General features: G+C 33.3%; 1 protein-coding gene across 3 annotated transcripts in view; it reads left to right on the top strand.

Moving 5' to 3' along the window:
- The window catches only part of Dcn (decorin), a 35,929-nt gene extending 13,159 nt beyond the window's left edge, over positions 1–22,770 (top strand). For all 3 annotated transcript variants that reach the window (XM_015482944.2, XM_048804095.1, XM_015482946.2), the window contains exons 3-8: positions 3,698–3,810; positions 9,101–9,314; positions 10,095–10,208; positions 14,789–14,882; positions 18,303–18,441; positions 22,044–22,770. In XM_015482944.2, coding sequence (XP_015338430.1) covers positions 3,698–3,810; positions 9,101–9,314; positions 10,095–10,208; positions 14,789–14,882; positions 18,303–18,441; positions 22,044–22,238 — 869 coding nt within the window. In that variant the 3' untranslated portion in view covers positions 22,239–22,770. The remainder of the gene's footprint in view (positions 1–3,697; positions 3,811–9,100; positions 9,315–10,094; positions 10,209–14,788; positions 14,883–18,302; positions 18,442–22,043) is intronic.
- The last annotated feature ends 702 nt before the right edge of the window (positions 22,771–23,472 follow it).

The following is a 23,472-nucleotide window of genomic DNA, read 5'->3' on the forward strand; positions in this document are numbered from 1 at the left end:
TAAATAAAGACTGCTACTTTTTAGATTTGAAAAATACAGCATTTACACCATCATATGGAATTAAATTAACCAGAAACAGCTAGTGAGGGCCTAATTACTTATCGGGATTTTTTGGTGCAGATAATGTGAATGACATATTTGATGGTATCATTTACTTGAGAATTAGAAACAAAATTATGATAATTATAACCAGTTATATCCCAATACTTCTGAAAAAAAGAACTACAATAAAAGTAGGATGTAGAGAGATTTAGTAACAAAATATGGTGGAAAGGATCTCAAAGACATGTTCACAAACTTCCTACCTACGACTGTATTTAAAAATTAATCAGAAAGACACCTGTGTACAAACAGCCAGAGGACATCAGGAAACTTTTGAGGTAATTCATCCTCTTTTTTTTCCCACAGGTAGAGACATCTGATGAAAAATGATCATTTGTCTTAGTTAACCCCAAACATGCAGAAACAAACAACAAGCAAAAGATCCTAAAATACAGGACAGTACATCATAAGCTTTAGAAGCAGGGAATCAGTGTTATTTGAAGTGGTAGAGATGAGCATTTATAGAGTGGGGAAGGAAATAAGAGGAAGATTTATTTAAAGCACTGTGAGATGGAAGTAGGAAGAAATGCCTGGATGGAGTTTTCCATGAGTGAGAACTCAAACCATCTTGGTTCTTGGGCTACTTTAGCCATGAGGCACCTAGACTAACCCACCTGGCATTTCTGGGTTTCTTTTTCTCTACCTGTGAAAAAAAAAAAGAGGATGTGTTAGCTCAAAACTTTTCTTATTTCTGGGACAACTAAATATTTGTGAATGTTGAAAAATTCATTGATTATTAGGGTCAAAACCAAACCTAACAAAATAACAACAACCTGATGTCTACTCTCATAATTTTTTTTAAAGAAGGTGTGTATAAAAAAAAAAAAAGGAAATAGTAGTAGAAAGAAATGCTCTCATAAATTGCGGGAGGTACTTTATATTAAAACTAACCAGATTCCCCTTGTTGTTTTTCTTATTTTGATATAGGCCAATAGAAACCTCCTTGTGCATGCTGGAACATTTGGGATCCATAGACTACCTGACATTTTCCCTTTGTGACATTCTAGAAACTCAGCTGTAGTATTTTGCCCGTGGTATTCTGCCCTTAGTTCTTGAACATGCCAGGCAACAGCCCAACACTTGTTAGACTCTTTAAAAATATAACATGATATTGGGTGTAATATCTTTTGGAGGATGTAGATTTGACAGGAGAAAGTATATGTCATGTTGGAATCCAAGAGAGCAATCTTCTAAACACACTTTGTCACTCTTAGCTAAATGAGTTTTCTCTTGTCATTAAACCTTGTCTGAAAATCATCTGGACAAAGGAATGTATCATATTGCCTTACCTGTCACATTGGGCTGTTTGGAAGAAAATGAAATAACATTGTATTTTTTTGAATAATTACTAAAGCCTCAGAAATATAAAGTATTAATAGTAAAACACTCATATATGAATTATCTCAAAAGGATATGAATTTATTAGTGATTCATACATTAAAATAGCTCTACAGGAACTAAGCAGTAAGAATCACAAGGCTGAAGAAGGCATTTTTTAGTACTAAATCTTCAGAAATAAAGAATTATAATTCATCTCAAGCAATTTCTTTTATTAAAACATTCTGAGATAACAACATAATAAAAATTGCCAGTCATTCGGATATATCAATCTCTCCCTCTACATCTAATACTATCTTTGCAGTTTGAATCTGAACAAATGTTAAGTGTAACCAGAATTCAAGTGCAACGATGTGGATAAAGTAAAAATAATGGAAATTAAGACTTATTTTTGACTCCACCAAAATGCCCAAGAAATAATATGTGGGCAGTAACTTTATATCTTTATTTGAAATTAAAGGAAGTTATATCTTTTCTTGGTTGGATAACAACTAATTATCAAAGATTTGGCAGAAGTGTCCCACCTCTAATTGCATGTAATTAGTAAATTGACATTCTGAAAATGGTAGGGATTATGACTGCATAATGCCATTAAATATCCTCCTACGAGGTAGCTGTTCTGGTAGTTCACTGTTTATGATGGAAAACACTTCACTCTGGCTATTTCTATGGGAACTGTTTCTGTAGTGAGTTCTGTATTTACATGGCATATTGATGTAAGTTCAGAATCACATGAATTTTGATATTGCAATTTATGAAGAGAGTGGTCACTGGATTAGGGACAAGATTATTTTTTCCACTAACAGAACAATGATATCGTGAACAAAAAATTATTTGGAAAAAAAACTCATAAATACGTGACTTTAGATATATTTTAAGTCATTTCCATGAAAAGCAATGAGGATAGTTGAAGTATGTCTACCATCATGGTTTATGAATGTATTCTAATTAAAACTCAAAATCGGAAAGGAATTTTCCAAACATAGGAGTTATTCTGCCTCATTATAATTTGATTTTTAATTGAAAAGTTTGGATTAAATTATGTTTTCCATGCAACATGGATAATTTCTGATTTATTCCTACTTTATATTCAGCTGCTAGCAAGTTGATGGTTCCTAGGAGGTACTCAACTACATGCTGTTGAATGAATGAAGACATGTTCTTCAGCACTTCAAGTTACAGATATGATGGAAGATTGCTTCTGTCAAAGACTAAAAAGTATTCCAGATTTATGTTATGCAATCTTAAAATATAGAAATAATCACATTGAGTTAATATAATGTCAAATTTATATTTATCATCCCACATCGATAAGAAAAAAGCCAAAGGAAGACCAAAGGCCTCATTTAATAATTTTCCATTAGCTTTCATTCCCTTTACTCAAAGTGGCATACATTTTGAATAAAATTGTTTTAGTGACTAGTGAAATTTTTTAATACCATGGACAAATTGCTTACTCAATATATTTATATTTGTAAACTAACAAAAATAACTCATTTAGACCTAAATGTAAAGTTCAAAAGTAAAATTTTATAGCATTACCTTTAGAGAAGTTATACTATTTATTTTGTTTTATTCTAATTAGCTAAAAGTTATACTAAAAGTTATACTATTTATTTTATTTTATTCTAATTAGCCTAACATTGATTGATCATAAAATTTCAACTAAAACTAATATTGTTCTGGTATTACAGTTAAAACTGAAAGAATTGATCTCCAAAAGTGTGGAAAAGTTTTCAAGTTGTTGGAGTAACATTTTTCATGTAGTCAACACACATTGATTACATATTTATATAATTTAAGTTAAAGCATAGCTCTATGACAGTGTTAAATTATCAATAAAAGCTTTATAGTTGATGATATGACTAAAGTATGTTCTTATTGACAGGGTGTTTATTTAGAAATATATAGATTTACACTTCACTCCTACCAAACAAATGTAGTAAAAAACAGTGTACACTGAAAGATTTGAGTCACACCCTGAGGAAATACAAAATTTCCCCTTTGCATAAAAGTAAATACGCAGGGAGAATATCATGTTCTTCTTATGACTAGGAAATAAAATTGTTTGTCTTGGTTAGAGGATAAAACAAACCTTTTAAACTACAAATGATGTAGTTCTTAGAAGAAAAATAGTTTGCTGGTAAAATTATCATGGCAACATTGGTTTCTGTATAAATCTATTTTTTTTTTTTTGTGATTCTGTAGTTATGTGTCCCCTTTTACTGACAACACACTCCTTTTATTCCTATGCTAGGTCTAGACAAAGTGCCCAGTGACCTTCCACCTGACACGACACTGCTAGATCTGCAAAACAACAAAATAACGGAAATCAAAAATGACGACTTTAAGAACCTGAAGGACCTTCATGTAAGAGCAATTTGATTTTTTAGTGATAAAGTGGTATGCTTCAAAGTATTTTTTCCAAACGTAAACTATGTAAGGGCAAAACCATTTATGATAATAAATCAGCACTCAACCACATGTTTATTAAATTCTCTTCCTGGCAGTGGTGGGGGAGCAGAGCAGCATGTTAATTAATCAACAAAAAATCATCAAATGTTCCTCTGTATATTTATACATTTTTAGTATTTAATTTATATCTATCACTTTATATCTTAATCCCCTCACAAGTTTTCATGAGTAAATATATGTATTTTCTCAATTAGACTGTACTTAAATAGTAGAACAAAATACAATATAAATTGATTTTTGTATTTTATTTCTTTGTTTCCTTTCATTCATTCATTTTTCTAAGAGAAGTGAGAATAACCTTGTAAATTCTCAAAGACTGGACCAACAGAAAAAGGAATGATCATTAGTATTTTATCTAGTAAATATAATCATATGTGTATATACACATACATTCACCTATAGACAGGATTGTATTCAGAATCATGCATGCTGCATCCTGAGCTGTGTTTTGATTAAGATTTTCACTTATCTATACTCCATTATGATGTCTAGTCTAATGTTCAGGACCCCCTCAGAAAACAAAAAACAAAAACAAAAACAGCATTCTCAAAAGGGCTTCCTGCAGGAGACTTTACAGAAAGAATAGTTTGCAAAGGGGTATGGGAAACAATAAGGCATTGCAAAGCACCCAGCTCCACAAGACTTCAAGGAACTTGTGTTAGTTCCCCATGAGAGAACTGAGTAGCTATAGTCCTGTTCTTTTATTTCCTGCCAATGTCTCCACTGGCTGAACTTATTTGGGGGCCATATGTGGAGAGCACTGGGTTGGTATCGTCCCTATAGTGAGATCAGTGTCCTAAGACACAGAGAAGGGCCGGAAAGAACAAATAATATAGTTGTAGATGGGAGACAATATGCTGTAAATGGACAATAGGGATACACCTCTAAGGCAGCCTTGTGTAAGAGTAAATCCATGGTCTCTTTATAGAGAGTACTAAGAAATTTGTTATCTAGTCCAGCTCCCTACCTATGCAATGAGTATGCTCAACATCTCAGTGTACATTTAGTATAAGTCAATAACATCAATGTTCAAAAGATATACTGTGGGAACCTCACTATGTGTGTTCCACTGTTTGGCCATTCCTGGAGCAGTGGTTTTTTTCTTGGCAAAGAATGGCAATTAAGAGCATCCAGGGAAGGCAGGTCTTATGGGAATGAGGAGACTGGACATCACATGGGCACGATTGATGGATATGGATCTCTAAACTGAATTTAAAAGGGCCATCAGTGAACTTTGAAAGGCTGTGTTAGAGAAGAGGAATTATATTTACTTGCTGCTATACTACAAAATGACAGAATTGTCCTAGTGACTGGAAATTCCAGGGAAGCAGATTTTTGTTCAACATTAGAAATGCAATGAAGCTGTGTGCGGCAGCACATGCCTGTAATGCTAGTGACTGTGGAGAAGGAGGCAGGAGGATCACAAGTTCAAAGCCAGGCTTAGCACCTTCGCAAGTTCATAAGTAACTTAGTATGATCCTGTCTCATATTAAAAAATAAAAAAAGGGCTGAAGATATGAGTCCGTGGTTAAGCACCCCTAGGTTCAATATCTGGTACCAAAAATTTTTTAAAAAATTATAAAAAAAGAAATGCAATGAAAATAGTTAGAAAATTTTGAAAATTGTTGTATGATACCTGTATATGGAGACAAAGAGTTCATATTTTTCTATAATTAATGCTATAGAAATACATTCTTAAGGTTGATGAACTCTAATTTCACATCTATTTCTTCTAGTCATTATAGAAAGGCTATGTAGTAAAAATAGTCAACTTATAATAAAATATAAATATACAATTCATCATTTGAGTGCTATGTATTAGAAATAAGAAATATAGATACAGGGGATAATGAAATATAAAATAGTAAAAATGGCAACTATATACTTAATGAAATTAACATAAGATTTAGCTATGGATGTACTAAAAGCCCTGGAGGGAAAAGAGTACCATTTAACCATCAGGAGAACATACACCCGATTTTTAAAGGAAGCACATTTTTTTTTCCATAAAACTTTTAAGATTGTACATGTAATATATTTTTTTAAAATAGCACATAATAAAATAGTCATGGTCAATTTATTGATGTTCAATACTATAAGCCATTATAAGTATTGAGTATTAATAGCACAAAGTAACAGAAAAATCAGTCATCATCATTATATCAGAATATCAGGTAGAGTATTAGGAGAATATGGGATAACGGGGATTTAGAAGATGAGCAGAAATTGGAAAGGTAGAGAAAAGAGGACATTTTTTTCTATAAGAGAAAAGCAAAGGCAGAAGACAAAAAGCAATAGATGATAAAATAGAGGCAGACTAGAGTAGGGATGTGGGCTCTGAGATAGTGCAGGACTAGGCCTGAGCAAGAGATTCCATAGCTGGGCTGCTGGGTTCTGTTTCCACAGGTAGTAGGTGGGTCCCGAGCTGCTCACCTGCTCTCTGCCTTCACCTTGAGATTTCACTGGGAGTGAGGGCATGCCGAAACCAGCAAGGTTGTCAGTGACTATTTGGAATATGTTTAAAGAGGTGATAATAAAGAATGAATATCATTAATTTCAGTGAACTAAAGTATGTAAAAAGCTTTATTTGCTAAGGTTAACCTAAAGCTACTTTTTTTTTAAGGAAGAAAAATTCTCTTACTCTAATCTTAACTTCATATTTAAATATATGCCAAATAGTTTTTTAAAGCTGTTCAATAAGAGACATCTAAATTTCTGTGACGTTTCTTTAAATCCAGTATTGGTAACAATGTGTTCTTTCTTTCCCTAAGTCTCCTTCTAAGTGTGCTTTCAGGCAACCATTACCTTGGCAATCCCCTTCTTTCTACTTCAAAGTGCACATTGGAAGAGACAGAGAGCTTATTAGAGCTTCTAACCTTTCAGAGGATGTCAAACAGCTATTTTTCTCTTACTCTTTCATTCCTGATCTTTACCATCCTTGTTATTATCCAAACAAACATCATAATTTCAGCTAGGAAAGGTACACTTGAATGGGAGGGAAGGAGAGCAATGAAAAATAAGCAAAGTTTAAAATAGAAAGGATTCAACTGGAAAAAAAATTCTTTATTCTCCAATAATTATATCCATTTGCAATGCTGTGGCTTAATATGAGTGATACTTGTTGCATATTAATAGTTTTATACTTAGAGTAGAAAACTATATCATCTTTCTGTAAAATAATGGAGATAACGTGTGGCAATACTAACAAAGTATTTCTTTTGAATTAAAATTTAATATATCTGGTAAAGAAGGTGTTTTTAAAATTAAAAATCAACAAAAATTGCCAACAAACAAAAACTTGTCAGCAGTTTCTATATACTAGCTGCTCTTTTTAGTAACGTAGATATATGGAAATATTTAATCCTTATAACTATTCTTAGCGATTAAGAAACAGAACTTGAGTTTAGAATACCAGGATTATTCTTCTCTTGAGAATGTTCATTAAAAATTGTCAATAAATATGATAGTAACCTTACAATATCTAGTACAGTGTAAGCCCTGCACAAGGATGATATTAAAAGTCAGACTTTAACATTTAACATAATAGAAACCAGATTTTAAGACTATATTGCATACATTTGATTGTATCAACCTTCAGAATTTTTCTCTATGGATGGTAGTCAAAGATGTGCCTTGTATTTCTCATGCTTTGTATTTCTCATTGAGCTTCTGCCATTCTGTGTGTCTGATAAATATAAGTTTTGCTCACTCGGCTCCTCTGCTTTGACTTGTACTGATTTCCATAGCATTTGCCTGTTAATTTCAATTTTATATTACTTAACCCCCCATAAATGCGTTTAACTTTCTGTAATATACATTGGAAACTTTTAGAATTTTTGTATTAATCAACCAATGTATCTTTGGATTAATTAAAAGACCAGGTTACTCATAATAAGTTTTAATTCATAAAATAATGTGAATAACATGAGGATATACTTCTGAAAGCCACTGCTTTCAGAATAGATTCTTGCATTTCTGGGACTGAAATTTTTTATGTATATACTTTTTAATTTTAGATGGACACAATAGCTTCATTTATTTATTTATTTATTTTTATGTTTTGCTGAGAATCGAACCCAGTGCTTCACATGTGGTTCAGATGTACCTCTCTGAGCTACAATCCAGCCCTGTGATTGAAATTTTACCATCCTATTACCTCAATTACTTTCCCTCACCCCTGAATTCTCATTAATGCAAAAACATGAATTCTGCATTTGAAAATTCATGTTTCCTAGACCTTCATAAAATTATCTCAAGTTCCTTAATAAGAGCAGATAATGTGACTTAAAGCAATAAACACAGTGTGGCTCTGTTAGAACAAATATTGGGGCAGAATAAAGTGTCCACAACCATGTTTAGAAATTACTATAAATATAGCACTAATTAATTAAAAATAAGTTTTTGCATTAGGAGAACTCAGATACAAAAATCACCAAATACACTGTTTTATAAGGCCTTTTAGTTGTAAAAAAAAAAAAAAAAAAGAGAGAGAGAGAGAGAGAGACAAAAAAGAAAAAAAAATGCTTCTTCATGTTATATTGGCTACTTATTTATGTTCTAAACCAATTATTAAAATATATTACAATTTGTAAAAATTAAGAAGCTTTTGTGATCTGAAAATGTCTTCCCTAAGGAAAAAAAAAACAATACCTGGCAAGTAAACAAAATAAAGTTTAATTTTTCAAGAAAAGACAAAACAAAGCAATGATCTACAACATAATTAATGTTAATTTGGCAAAAGTTTTTTTAAAAGAGATCAAATTTTGTGAGGCTACAATAAAATTTCAGTCTCTTCAATTGTTGATGATAGTGTAAAATGGCACCACCCTCTGTATCAGATTCTGTGATACAGTCAATGACAATGGACCTTTAGGATGAAGACCTGACTGGGACATGAATGTTTGTTACTAGGAAGTACAATCTTGGGGAGTATTTATTGTTTAAAGATTGCATATGTACATACATATCTATGTATATAGACATATAGAGACACAGATAAAGTGATCATATTTGCTGATTTTTCAGATTTCTTGCAATTTTCCAGATTTCCTCCTCAAGTACCATTAATGGAATGAAGAGACTACATACTTGTTAAATATGTGTGTGTTTGTGTGTGTGTGTGTGTATGTACTTATATATAAAGTAGTTTGGAACTTATGAAAATGTTTCTGTTTTCTATCTATAGGCATTGATCCTTGTCAACAATAAAATTAGCAAAATAAGCCCTGGAGCATTTACACCTTTGGTGAAGTTGGAAAGACTTTATCTGTCCAAGAATCAACTGAAGGAATTGCCAGAAAAAATGCCCAAATCCCTTCAGGAGCTTCGTGTCCATGAAAATGAGATCACCAAAGTGAGAAAAGCGGTGTTCAATGGATTGAACGAGATGATTGTCATAGGTACAGATATTCTTGAAACTTGAAGACCGAGGCACCAGGTGGACCTTAGAGATATCAAGTATTCTTTAGCTGCAGGAAGGTGAACCAGCTGGAGCCTGTGTGCCTGAAACCTACATGGTGTAGAGTAGCAGGGCCCGGGGAAATTGGACTGAATTTGTACTTTACAACATTTTTCTTTCTTGATTTTGAGGATCTGAGGATGTAGAGGAGATCTAAGACTGAAGTTACCTTGCTGTGTGCTTAATGTGCAGGATGGACTTAAGTAGTGCGTAATTAGAAACATTTTTGTGTAGGGATTTGCCATATCCTGAACATTCATAAATCATTTGCTTTAAATATTATGTTATAACATTTTGCTGGAAGGATGGTCAAAATATATATAATTATATAACCAGTTTGCAAAAAAAAATAGATTCAGATATTTTTGGCAACACTTTAAAGTATCTTAGAAAAGAAATAGCATAATGTATGATTTATAAACACTTTTTTTAATGTCAGCATTTTCTGAAAAAAAAGAAAAAAAAATTAGATACTTGGTTGCGATTCTTTTTTTGTTTCATATGTCTTTGGTTTTTATGGTTTGATTTTTGCTTGTTTTCGTAATGGAATGTATTATTCCACTTTGCTATTCTTCTGAAGAACATGTTCTTTTATTTCCCTTTTGCTTTCCCATTGTTATTAACCCAAATTTCTTTCTAGAAGCCTGATAGAAAGAGATACTATTCTGACTTATAATATCCTAAAATTCCCTCTAAAATCCTGCACTTTTCACACTTGTAGAACTGGGCACCAACCCGCTGAAGAGCTCAGGAATTGAAAATGGAGCCTTCCAGGGAATGAAGAAGCTCTCCTACATCCGCATCGCAGACACCAACATAACCTCCATCCCACAAGGTGACAGAAACCCTCCCAAACATTCTGAAACACCTAAGTCCAAGGGATTTGATATTTTAAAAAAGTGGATGTGGACACTTAAATTGTGACTCAAGTAACCAACCTTATTTATGGTAAATCTTCTATCCTACAACGGGTCCTGTGGAGCCTGGCTGACTCTGAGACTATCCAGGCTCATTGTAAGGATGGAGAGATTCCTTAAAATGTCCTTTCTACAATGAAAAAATAAACAATGAATTTATATTTGTAATTGTGATATAACAAGGAGATAGTGGAGTTATTTTAAAAATAAACTGAATGCTTTGGTACTTTGTTTTTAAAAAATGATACGTAGAAGTACCTCTGGAACTGAGACACTTTTTAATTTGTGTCTCCAATTCCTTAGGGAATTCTTTCCATTGTAGGATTTTCCAGTCCTTAATATCTGAAGGGAATCACCACTCTTATTTTGATACCATTGGTTGTAAAAAGTGTGGATTTCAGAATCTGTTTGCTTGAGTTCAAGTTGTCATTGACTCAAGGACCCTTAATTACTTCATCCAGAAAGTGAGAACAATATTAATATATACCAGAATGGGTTGTTTTAAAATTAAATAGATAATCAGAAAAAAATCTGGCATTTACATAAGTAGGGACTAATGTTATCTCCTATTATTCAAAAAATGTTTTCAACCTTCACTTGGCTTAGACAATGTACAGAATATTGGTGACAGAATGGTGAATAGGAGATGCTATCTACATTTAGCAACCAAAAAACAAACAGCAATCACCACAGTCAGAGTAAGCTCATCCTGCCTTTTTCTTGATCTAGGTACAAGATATAGGTACTTATCTGCAGAAAACACCAATTTTACTTTATTGCATCTTCAGAGAAACTTTAATTTCTGAGAGTACATACACCATAGAAGCTTTATTACTACCACTTGTTCTATCTACAGTCATCTCATACAGAGCATGTTTTGGGTGCCCTTAAAAGTAACTGCTGGGGTGGACAGATGGATGAACAGATAGCTATTTCAATTTAAAGTTTACAAGCCATGTTCTTGCTGAGTAACTTACTGCATCTAACAAATGACTTTTAAAAAGAAAATCACCAGTGGCTCCATATCCATAGGTTCAACCATCTATGGATCAAAACAATTTTTTTAAAAAATTTTCATCTAAAATATGTGCTTTTTTTACTCCCTAAACAATACAATATAGCCACTATTTATGCGTCATTTACATTGTTTTTTATAAGTAATCTAGAAATGATTTAAAAACAAGAGGATTCATGTAGTATATACAAAAATTCTATATCATTTTATATAAAGGCCTTGAATTCCAGCAAATTTTGGTTCATAGTAAGGTCCAAAAAAAAATCCCCTAAACCCCTACAGATACTCAAGGACACTGTGTACACACACCAGACAGAAACAAATATACACATACACACACACACACACACACACACACACGCACACACGCACGTAAAAATATATAGATGCAGATTAATATATCTGACCTAAAGGCATACTCATAGGAGGTGAAGCAGCTGGAATTTCCCCATCACTTCATGTTGCCATAAAAATTTTATTAAGCGTTTTCTTTGACTTTGTAATCCCTCCTGATACCTCCTATAAAATATCCCTAAGTGACACCTTTCATCAATGATATGTTTTCTTTTACTGTCCTAAATTTTCTTTCTCTCCTGCTTTACTCTTTTTCTTATCATTTCTGGCTTGCTTTTATTTACTATTTTATAATAATATAGAAGTTGTAGTAACTACATTGTATTAAGCACTTGCTGCTAGTATCATGCCAAACACTTTTCATGGAATCAAAAAACATCCCTATATGGTAGTATCATTCTTGTTCTGTAAATGAGGACAAAATGAGTCTTAAAGAAGTGAAATAAATTGTGAGCAATGTCATAGAGTTAGGAGGAAGTATCACAGTGAGATTCTCTGGGCTGTATTAGAGTTCGTGTGATTAACTACTTTACTCTCTTGCCATCCACCATATTTATGTTCTGCATATTTATGTCTATCTAAAATAAGAATCTACTGTTAGACTGGGCCTCTTATGCCTGCCTGCGTATTATCCATGTCCTGATTATAGTTTCTCCCACTACTTATTGAAATGTAAAGGTGGGATAGTGTAGTAATTATAAAATCTAAATTGAATAAAAACAACACAGTGAGAGAGATCTCAGCCACTTAGCAATTCTTCAATTTTGCATTAATTATTCATTTCTCTAAAAACATCAGTTTTTCTAACTATAAAATGAAGGTATTAATAAAACCTACTTTCTAGGATTATTACCTAAAGTAATATTTATATACATATAGTACCCACACCTGAGTAATCTTCATTTATTTTTATCTCATAAAACAAGGAAAAGAAAAAGAATTAATAAAAGTAATTGGAGAATATGTTTTCTCAGTCACATGCCATAGTGGCTAAGGGTAAGAAGAGTGTGTATAAATTTGTCTTTCTCTGTCCTGTTGCAAAGGTTTTTCCATAGACAAACTTCTTCCTGGTTCTAACTTTATTTTGGGGAAATCAACACTAAAAACGGAAGACACTAAGAAACCAAGAGGACGTAATAGCTGTGGGATAAATGGTGCACTACAGGCAGAAATCTTTTCCTGGTGATAAAAAAGAAAGAATGTGTATTTAGTTGCTTTGATGTATGTATATATATANATATATATATATATATATATATATATATATATATATATATATATATATATATATATATATATATATATATATATAATTGCTTTTCTCAGAGGATAATGTAAAAATATGAGTGCATTATTCTAAGGAGAATTAAGTGGTTTAAATCCTTTATTGTCAAAATGGCTACAATTCCCTAGATTCTATTCATAAGAAAAATGCAATTGTTTTTTCATTTCCTCTAGTTAACAACAGGCTATTTTAACTTCCTTTGGCTATCTGGGATCATATTCTACTCTTTACTGAAGATACAGATGGCCTACAAAATCTGTAATTTTGAATCTCTGTTTCCTCACTTATGACAAGGGATTAATTATCAATAATTTATACAGTGAGGGAATAATGAAATTGAGTTAGGACAAGTGCCATAGCAAACACACTTATTTCCTTAGCATCTTCCAAAAAAAAAATATTTCCTTAGAGAAGCACATTCATATATTCATTTTTTGGTCAAATACAGAAAAAAATTATTGCATTAAATAGAAAATATTGACATAATTCAGTGGGATGTAATGAAAGTTTCACATCAAATGTAACCTGTGATTTTCCAAACTGATATCTTTATAGGCAAATATGCAAGACATTTTGCAAGTCAGATTTTATTTGTTCATGTAACAGATTTGCTATTTTTTTAAGTTCTTGCTATTCTTTTAAGTGGAACAATGTGCTATTTAAAAAGCTGTATAAAAACACAATATATCCTCAGATGGCATGAGGAAATGAAAATAAAATATTTAAACTTTTATATATATACTACTCAGTCTTTGGACATTATAACCATTCCGGAAGTACTATTCCAAGACTTAGTGGGCATATTGGATCTTAAATTATTTCTCCAGGTGCTCTACATATGGCAGATGACTTGGTTATAGGCCTGTGCTTTCTTCTCATATAAAGAAACGGTCTTGATTTAATACATTCAAGTAAGCTTTAGCTCTTTCTACACAACCAGATTTCAGGGACATTTGGTGATTTTTATGGAAAGGTTGGTAAGTGTAAGACCACCATAGCTTATCATTGTGGGTTATTAATGATTCTCATTAATGAAATGCTTAGTTAAATTTACATATATACTTAACCAATACATCACCCCTTTGTTATATTCAAATACTCATCTTTTTTATTTTATGATGTATCTCTTTTATCGGTGGCAGTGTTAGCCCATTAACAAAGATAGAAAAGAATAGTGAGTTTCAATGTTTGAACTTTTGCCATTGCTGGTACAATTATCACGTGACTAGAACATTTTCTCATTTTGTTGAGTCCATCTAGGAGAAAAGTAGAAAGGTTTTCTACTTTTTTTTTCCATTTATCAAAATGCCTTTAGTTTAGTTTTTTTTTTTTTATAAAGGAGGAAACGTTTATTTGGGGGCTTACTCTTTCAGAGGTCTCAGTCCATAGATAGTTGGTTCCATTCCTTGGGGCTAGAGGTGAGGCAGAAGATCATGGTGGAAGAGTGTGGCAGAGTAAAACAGCTCACATGATGATTAGGAAGCAGAGAGAGAATCCACTTGCCAGATATAAAATATATACTCCAAAGGCATGCCCGCAATGACCCACCTCCTCCAGCCATACCCTACCCACCTTCAGTCACCACTCAGTTAATCCCATCAGGGGGATTAATTCACTGATTGGACTAAGGGTCTCATAACCCAATGATTTCTCCTCTGCACCTTCTAGCATTGTACTTTCAAAAGCATGCATCATTATAAATGGGATGAAGGAAAAATATGAAAAGCAGAACTAATTCTTCAAACCTCATTGTATGTTTAATGGCATAAACTCTCATTGAGTCTTTCTACATTCTGTACTTAGGTTTATTTGCTAAGTTAACATTTCATGTTTCTATATTCCAGGCCTTCCTCCTTCCCTCACCGAATTACATCTTGATAACAACAAAATCACCAAAGTGGATGCAGCTAGCCTGAAGGGACTGAATAACTTGGCTAAGTAATAATCTTTTCTCATTACTTGTTATCAGAACAATGACTAGGCATAATCAGTGCCTGCATTCTAGAAGATAGAAACAGGATGATTGGTTTTTATTTAATATTTGCTACACTTTATTGTTGTTTCCAACAAATTCAAACTTTGGTCTATATGATTATTTTTTGAGAAAAAAAATCAATGAAATAGAATGCCTACTATAAACACCAACCTTGACCTTGCATTTTGTGAATACTGTATAGTTTTAGGTATTACATACCGGGTATTTTATTAACAGATTTTATTTAAATGTGTTTATTCAATATATTCTAACTTGGTATCAAGCTGAAAGTTAACAAAATTGTAAGTGTCCCAAATACAAAAATGCTGTAAAATGAACACTACCAAAATCTAGAAATGTTGAACATCCCACATATCACTGCTAGAATGCTTATACTGAAATTCTCTAACCTCCTATTCTCCAAAGTTTATAATAAAATGCATCTGCACATTAAATGTAGGCCAACTAGAAATTATTTTTTATTATTTTGGGTGGTATTGTTTAGCCTTCCTTAACTTTGTTTCTTTCTTTGTGAATGATCACTAGTGTCTGCTTCCTAACTTCAGTCTCTCTACATTTGCACTCTGGCTAATTATAAAAAGAGGAGAGAGCTGGCAAACTCTGAGAATACTCTGTTCTTGATACGCATACATTGCTGAATGTCCTTCAAGAGTATATTCCCACCATGGCTTTATGCCAAATCAACTCACTCCTCTCTTTACATATAAATTTCATGGGAGATAAAAATACATAACATGCATCATTTTATCTTTGATAAATATCTAAGTTCAAATAGATGTTTAAGGTGGCTTTTCCCATTTCTGTGGATAACACCCAGTGGAGTGGGCTGAAGATAAGCACATGCATGTGAATAGAGCTGACATATATTAACCCCAATGTCTCAAATAACAAGAAAAGCTTCATTTAGATCTGTTTGAATGCTATTCACTAATGTAGAAAACATTCTTCACAGTAGTATTACACATCACCTACCTGTATTTGTAGATCAGGTCCCCCTAACTACAGAAATGTGTATTCAGATAAACTGCATTATTTATCAAGATCATTATTATTGGATTATTATAATTATTGTTGTTGGTGGTGGTAGTAGTAGCAGTAATAGTAATAGGGAAACAATATTTTAAAGTTCAATATATAGTAAATGAATCATTATAAGTGTGCTTTTTTTAGAAAAAAAAAGAATAAATTCATTTTTTACTAAAAGTGGTAAGGAGATTTTAAGATTCTCCACTTGAACACTGATTTCATATGCTAATAAATATTGAAAATGTCAACAGAAATTTATATTTCTCTTCAAATGAATTTTGAATTCCATTCATTGCCTTATTGGCCAAGCAAACATTATAATTTCTTGAATTCATTGAACATATTTTTTTTCAGAATCAAATCCAAAATCTTTTGATTAAGCCATGAAATAATTATGTTGTTTATTGCTTACTTATGTTAGAACAAGAAAAGTATTTTGATGTTGAAAATTAAAATGGTGAAATGAAAAAAAAAAAAAACACTGACCACAGAGCATTGTTTTAGGGTAAAGGTTACCATTTGTAATAAAGAATAAATTTGGAGAAATCAATGCATGCCCTTCATCAGAAGCATGAAATTATTTATTTATTTATTTATTTATTTATTTAGATAGATAGGTAGGTAGTTATATACATGCATGCATACACCATCATCACCTTTACTAAATGAACTATTATTCCTTGATGATAAAAATAATTTTTGAACTATTTCACCTCATCATTTCTACAGTAAAATCATGCATATACTGTGTTCTCAAAACTACTTTTTTGAAGATTGGGGATGTGGCTTGATGGTAGAGCACTCATACAGCATGTGTGAGATTTCCCAGTACTATAAAAAAAATGTTGATTGAATAGATAAATAAATGGTTAAGTAATGATTTGTGTTATGAAAATCTTCCTTGAATAACTTCATGAGGAATGCTCTATTCTCAAATTTAATATTGGGACTTGGAGTTCTGCAAGATACAATAGACACAATTCTGGAATAGAAAAGGAAAGGTCAAAAAGAAGACAGGAATGTTTCAAGACTGAGTGTAAAACAAACTTTTCTGAGCCAAGATGCCAGCTTAATAATCAATAGCTAAGACAATGCAGTACTGCTATTAATAATAGCCTAAAAGCAGTTAACCTTAACCCTTATTTCAAATATCAATCCGTGATTAAAACTGGAAAATTTTGATACCTAAACCAGCATCTGAATTCTGAAAGAGCTCAAATCAGAACTAGCTGGAGCATAGGAGAAACCATCCGTGGACAATGACTAGATCTCTTCCTTTGCACTTAGGAAATCTGACATACTGTCCCTCACCCTCCTTGGAGTGTCTGTCTGTCTGTCATTCTCTCTTTCTCTCTCTCTGTGTGTGTCTCTCATGTGTGCGCGTGTGTGTGTGTATGTTTCTTTATTTTGCCGTCTCATACCTGGTATCTTCTGTCTGCCCTTTGATTGACATCACTTTGCTTTTCATTCCCAGAGTATTATACAAAATATTCATGTCTCTAAGTCAACCTCTCCTGGCCTTGAAATCCGTGAAGGGACATTGCAGAACCCCCACATATTATGCATTTAATTTTTTTAAAACTAGGAACCAAGACTTTGAGTGAATTAAATTTGAAGGAACTTGTATTAGGAATGTCAAAAGGGGCAAGAGAGGGAGATCTGAGTCAGAGACCTGGGTCAGAAGCAAGAATGCTGGCAGCAAAGCAGAGTTTGAAACTATTAGATGGTCAATGAGGAATATTTTTGATCTAGAAAACTGAAATTTTCTAGAAGGTGGGTTGTCAACTTTTTAGAATTTGGCACCTTTTATCATCTGTGAATAAATTTATATGATAAATGCACTGTAGCTCCATTTTCAAAAAAAACAAATTGGTTGCGCCATTTCTGTTGGTTCTCTCTCAAATGAATTTAATGTGTTCATTACCCATGGAAATCCATTTTGTAGCTATTTTTGAGCATGGCAAGCACTACGTTAATTACCATAAGGTAGTTACTGTTCCAAAGGAGAGGTATGCACGTCCACAGGCCTTTAGGATACAGAACACAGTCTGTTATGTAATACAAGCAGTTGACCACAGGATGCTACAGAGCATTTAAGAGAGGTGCCTGTCTAATCTTGTTCTGTTAGAGGAGTCTCAAAGAAGGTAACACTGAGCCATTAAGAATAATGGGCTTTGTGTAAGTTCAGAGAGATCAGATAAAGCATTGTAAACAGTGGGAATAATACAACAACAAAACCAAAAATTTCCCTTTTCTATTTACTTGCCTAATCATACAATGCCTGCACAAAAGACACCTGTGTTGGGGTATGTGTTCATTTCTGCTTTGCTTTGCAGGTTGGGACTGAGTTTCAACAGCATCTCTTCTGTGGAAAATGGCTCTCTGGCCAACACTCCTCACCTCAGGGAGCTTCACCTGAACAACAACAAGCTTCTCAGGGTGCCTGGTGGGCTTGCAGAGCACAAGTACATCCAGGTGATGCATAAGCAAATACTCACTGTGAGGGATTCAGAGAGCAGACCCTCCCTCCTGGAGGCTGGGAGGCAGGAGGATCTGGTTAGACATGGTTTCTACAATGTTACAGTCAGCTAAGCTGCTGTACCAAGTCACCATAAACTGGGTGGCTTAAACAGCAAACACTCATTTCTCACTGTTCTAGAGGCTGGAAGTCTGAGATCAGGGTGCTTTGCATATTACGTTCTAGTGAGGGCCCTGTTCCAGGTTGGAGAATGCCAACATAACATTCTGTCCTCAAGTGACAGAAAGACAACTAGCCAGCTCTATGGCCTCTTCTTATAAGGGCACTAATACTATTCATCAAGGCTCCTCCCCCATGTCCCAATGACCTTCCTAAGGCCTTACCTCCTAATACCACCATGTAGGATTAGATTTCCAACACATGAATTTGGGAGGAGATACAAAATTCAACCTGTTTCTCAGAAAGACATATTTAATATTTCCACATAAATATTCATTTTCATTTTGTCAAAGAAAAAAAAAACTTCGAAATTACTATTTTTAAATTAGTGCTATTCTTTTGAACACACTACAATGCTCGCTGTGAAGATACAGCTTATTATGAAGCAGCGTCATTTCCAGGCACTGATCAGTGTAACAAATGCACATTGTTGCACAGGATGATATAATCACTGATACACTGACATGAACTAAAAATAGTAGTTTTAGCTTTTATCTTCAGCAGATATGATATCGCTTAACAAAGAATGTTTAGCTAGTAGTATAGCTGAATTAACTATATAGAAATTACCAAATTATAGTGCTTAATAAGAATAAGAAGATAAGGGTCATCGGTCCACTTTAATGATAGTGTTTTCCATTCTGCAAATCTACAAATTAAAGTAAAGCTTATCAGTTTAAGTAGTGATAATAATTTTATACATATATAAATTTCATCATTACTTTGAAAAAATAAGTTATTCAAACATTCAATTAAAAATTCAATATTGCTTGTAAAATTTATATATATCCTTGTTTTATCTAATTTTTCAGCTTTTTAAATTGAGTTTCTTTCAGAAGTTTACATAGGTACTTAGGTCTGTCATGGTGAATCAGAAACACTATCTTGACACTTTTTTTATTGTCAAGTCATTTTATACAGTTGCCCTTTTCAAAATGTAATATCTAAATTTTGCTTGGGGTTCAAGATACATTAATCTTTTATTCTAATATAAACAATGTAAATAAATTACAAGTCATTTATTATTGATTTGTGACAAAACTCCAACTTAAATTGACATAGGCCAATTTATACTAACTCAATTTCTATAACATGTTTTATAAGTAGGAAGATGAGACTTAAAATAAACATTTCTCTCTTTTTTTTTTTTTTTTTTTTTTGGTGCTGGGATCAAACCCAGGGCCTTGTGCATGCTAGGCAAGCACTCTACCAACTAAGCTATAGCACCAGCACCTAAAATATTTCTTGATGGTTGATTTTTTTTTTCAACAGGGTCTTTGGTGATGCTGGAACAAGTAATAGGCAGTATTAAGTAAAAAAAAATGCTTCAAAGACTTAATAAGACTAGATATTGTTTCTACTAGTTCTTTGTTGCTGTTGAGTTTTTGCTTGCTTATGTCTTTATATCCTTGCATGATCATTTTCACATTCTTGATTCCTATTTTTCAAGTGTCAGGCAGGACACATTATGAACTTCATAAGTTTTAAGTTCATTAGGAACATTTAAAGAATGCAGTAGACTAGAAAACAGCTGATCACTGTATCATATTTTTTTCATATGCACAGATGCATACATGCTAAACTTCCAAACATAATGCATTCATTATTTATTGTGAATCATAGAGAAAAATCATGAATGGAATAGAGTGAAGCTCTCTCTGATAAGAAAAGATTGATCACATGAGCTAAGTGCCTACAGATGTCTTGTAGCTTATTCTAAGTGGAGGAAGCCTGTGTGTGATAACCTGCAGAGGAACCATAGTTCCTAGTAGTAGAACAGCAAGTTGACAATTATGATTGGTTGATCAGTGAAGGGAAATGAAGTCAGATCATGTAGTATTTGTAGACTATTGTGAGAACTTTGGATTTTTTAACATGGGAAGGGAAACCACTGGAGTGTGGAGGCAAAGAAGATAATAATGTGTAATAAAGTTTTTAAAATAATTTATCTGGGAGGTAAATTAAACCATAAAAGTTAGAAGGCAAAAGATAAAGCAGAAAGAATGACTAGGACAACTTTAATAGTCCAGAAATAGACAATGGCAGTTCAGAGAATGTTGTGCGAGTAGACATGGGAGATCTGGCTGGTGTGTACATTTTGGAGGCTGAGCTAGCAGGATTGTCATGAGGGTATAAAGGATAAGAGAAAGGGAGGCTCATGCATAATGATAAGGATTACAAACTGAGCATCTGGAAGATTGGCATGTTATTTACTGAGAAACAGAAGATGAAGAAGGCAAAGGCAGTTTGAAAATGAAGGGAGAAAGGAGAAGTTTGATTTGTGCACTGCTAAGTTATTCAAACTGAAGGATGAGAATATTAAAAATGAATATTCTTCTTTAAGGCTGAGTAATATTCCATATATATGTATACCACATTTTCTTTATCCATTCACTTGTTGAAGGGCACCTAGTCTGGTTTCATAGTTTAGTATTGTGAGTTGAGCTGCTATAAACATTGATGTGGCTGCATTACTGTAATACACTGATTTTAAGTCCTTTGGGTATAAACCAAGGAGTGGGATAACTGGGTCAAATGGTTGTTCTATTCCACGTTTTTTGAGGAATCTCCATAATGTTTTCCATAATGATTGCACTGATATGCAGTCCCACCAGCAATGCATGAGTGTAACTTTTTCCCCACATTCTTGCCAGCATGTGTTGTTGTTTGTATTCTTGATAATTGCCATTTTGACTGGGATGAAATCTTAAAGAGAAGTTTTCATTACATTTCTTTTAATTGCTAAAGATGTTGAACATTTTTTCATATACTTCTTCTGGGAAGTGTCTGTTCAGTTCATTAAACCATTCATTTATTGGGTTATTTGCTTTTTGGTTTTAAGGTATTTGAGTTCTTTACATATCCTGGAGTTTAATGCTCTAAGTAAGGTGCATGTGATAAAGATTTTCTTCCTTCCTCTAGACTTTCTCTTGAAGTTATGGTATCTGCCAGTAAATGGATGGAGCTGCAGAATATCATGCTAAGTGAAATAAGCCAATCCCAAAAAACCAAAGGCCAAATGTTTTCTCTGATATGTGAATACTAATTCACAATAAATCAGGGTAGGGCCTAGGGAAAAATAAGAGTTACTTTTGGTAGAGGGAAGTGAAGGGAGGGGAGGAGGTTTGGGGGTAGGAATGATAGTAGAATGAATCAGACATTATTACCCTATGTACGTATATAATTATACAACAGGTGGGACTCCAGATCATGTACAATCAGAAGAATGAGAAATTATACTCCATCTATGTATGATGTATCAAAGTGCTTTGTATTGTCATGTATAACTAATCAGAACAAATTAAAAAATGAATATTTACATGAAGGGCCTCGAAATATTTAGAAGAAAAGAATCATTCTCTCCTGTTTCATGTTGCAGGTTGTCTACCTTCATAATAACAACATCTCTGCAGTTGGAGCAAATGACTTCTGTCCACCAGGATACAATACCAAGAAGGCTTCTTATTCGGGAGTGAGTCTTTTTAGCAACCCAGTCCAGTACTGGGAGATACAGCCATCCACCTTCCGGTGTGTCTATGTGCGCTCTGCCATTCAGCTCGGAAATTTCAAGTAACTCCCAAGAAAACCCTAATTTTCATAACCTGGCAAGATTCTGTTCATGCCATTGCTAAAAAGAAAAAAGAAAGAAAGCTAGGTATTGGAAACTTAACTGTATTGTGGATGTTTACCCACATGACTTATTATGCATAAAGCCAAATATGCAGTTTAAATAATTGCCTACAATAAAAATAATTTGCCTGACATTTTCAGAATCATTTTTTGAAGTTTTCTGTTGATGTTAACTAAGCTACTATAGGTATTTTTATTTCACCAAGTATAAAATTTGGAGTAACTATATATGTCAAGAATTTAATAAAATGTGTTCTTTTAATTTTTAGAAGGAATCAGAGTACCAGTCTTCTGTAATTCATAGGGCAATTGGCTCTTTTGACCTAAAGTCAAAAGCGAAATGCTAATTCTGTATTAATCTGAGTTATTAATGGTAAAGCCTAATTTGAATATGGAAATTCAATACAGGCTGTGTCAAAGTTTTGCTAATGTCATTATTTTAAAGAAAATAAATTAAAAATGCATTCAAAAATTGATATTGTATAAAAGCTTAATTGTAAACATCTCCTAGACTCAATTTTCTGAATAGAGTTATCAACAACAGCACAGATTTTTAAGTTCTTGGTCACTTCTTCTATCCATTTTTGATATTTGGGTATGGCACCTGTTTACAAGTCAGCTTTTTCACTGTTGTGACTAACGGACCCAACCAGAATTATATAGAGGAGGAAGAGTTTATTTGAGGGAATCATAATTTCAGACATCTTAGTCCATAGAAGGCTGACTTCATTTCTTGGGGCTCAAGTTAAGGCTGAAAATCATGGCGGAGTGTGTGGGAGTGGGAAGCAGTTCACATCATGGTGATCAAGATGCAGATGCAGAGAGAGAGAGACCCTATTTACCAGATAGAAATATATACACCAAAGCCATGCCTCAGTTTCCACCTCCTCCTGCCACACCCTACCACCTTATTTAATCTCATCAGGGATTAACTCACCAATTAGACTAACCTGCCTGAACATTTCTACAGTTACTAGATATGGTAGAAATATTCATTGCCTTCAGTTAACCACTGAATTTAGAAACTCTTTTCAGTAGGATCTGGAAACATCTATCAAAGCAGCCCATTAAACAAGCCCAGAGGATGGGTTGATTTACTAGGAGTAATTATCAAATAATACATCTATATTACCAACATCTAACAAGCAAATTTGTGAATACAGATTCTTATACAAAAC

This window comes from Marmota marmota, unplaced genomic scaffold (genome assembly GCF_001458135.2).
Source record: "Marmota marmota marmota unplaced genomic scaffold, marMar, whole genome shotgun sequence".
NCBI classification, from domain to species: domain Eukaryota; kingdom Metazoa; phylum Chordata; class Mammalia; order Rodentia; family Sciuridae; genus Marmota; species Marmota marmota.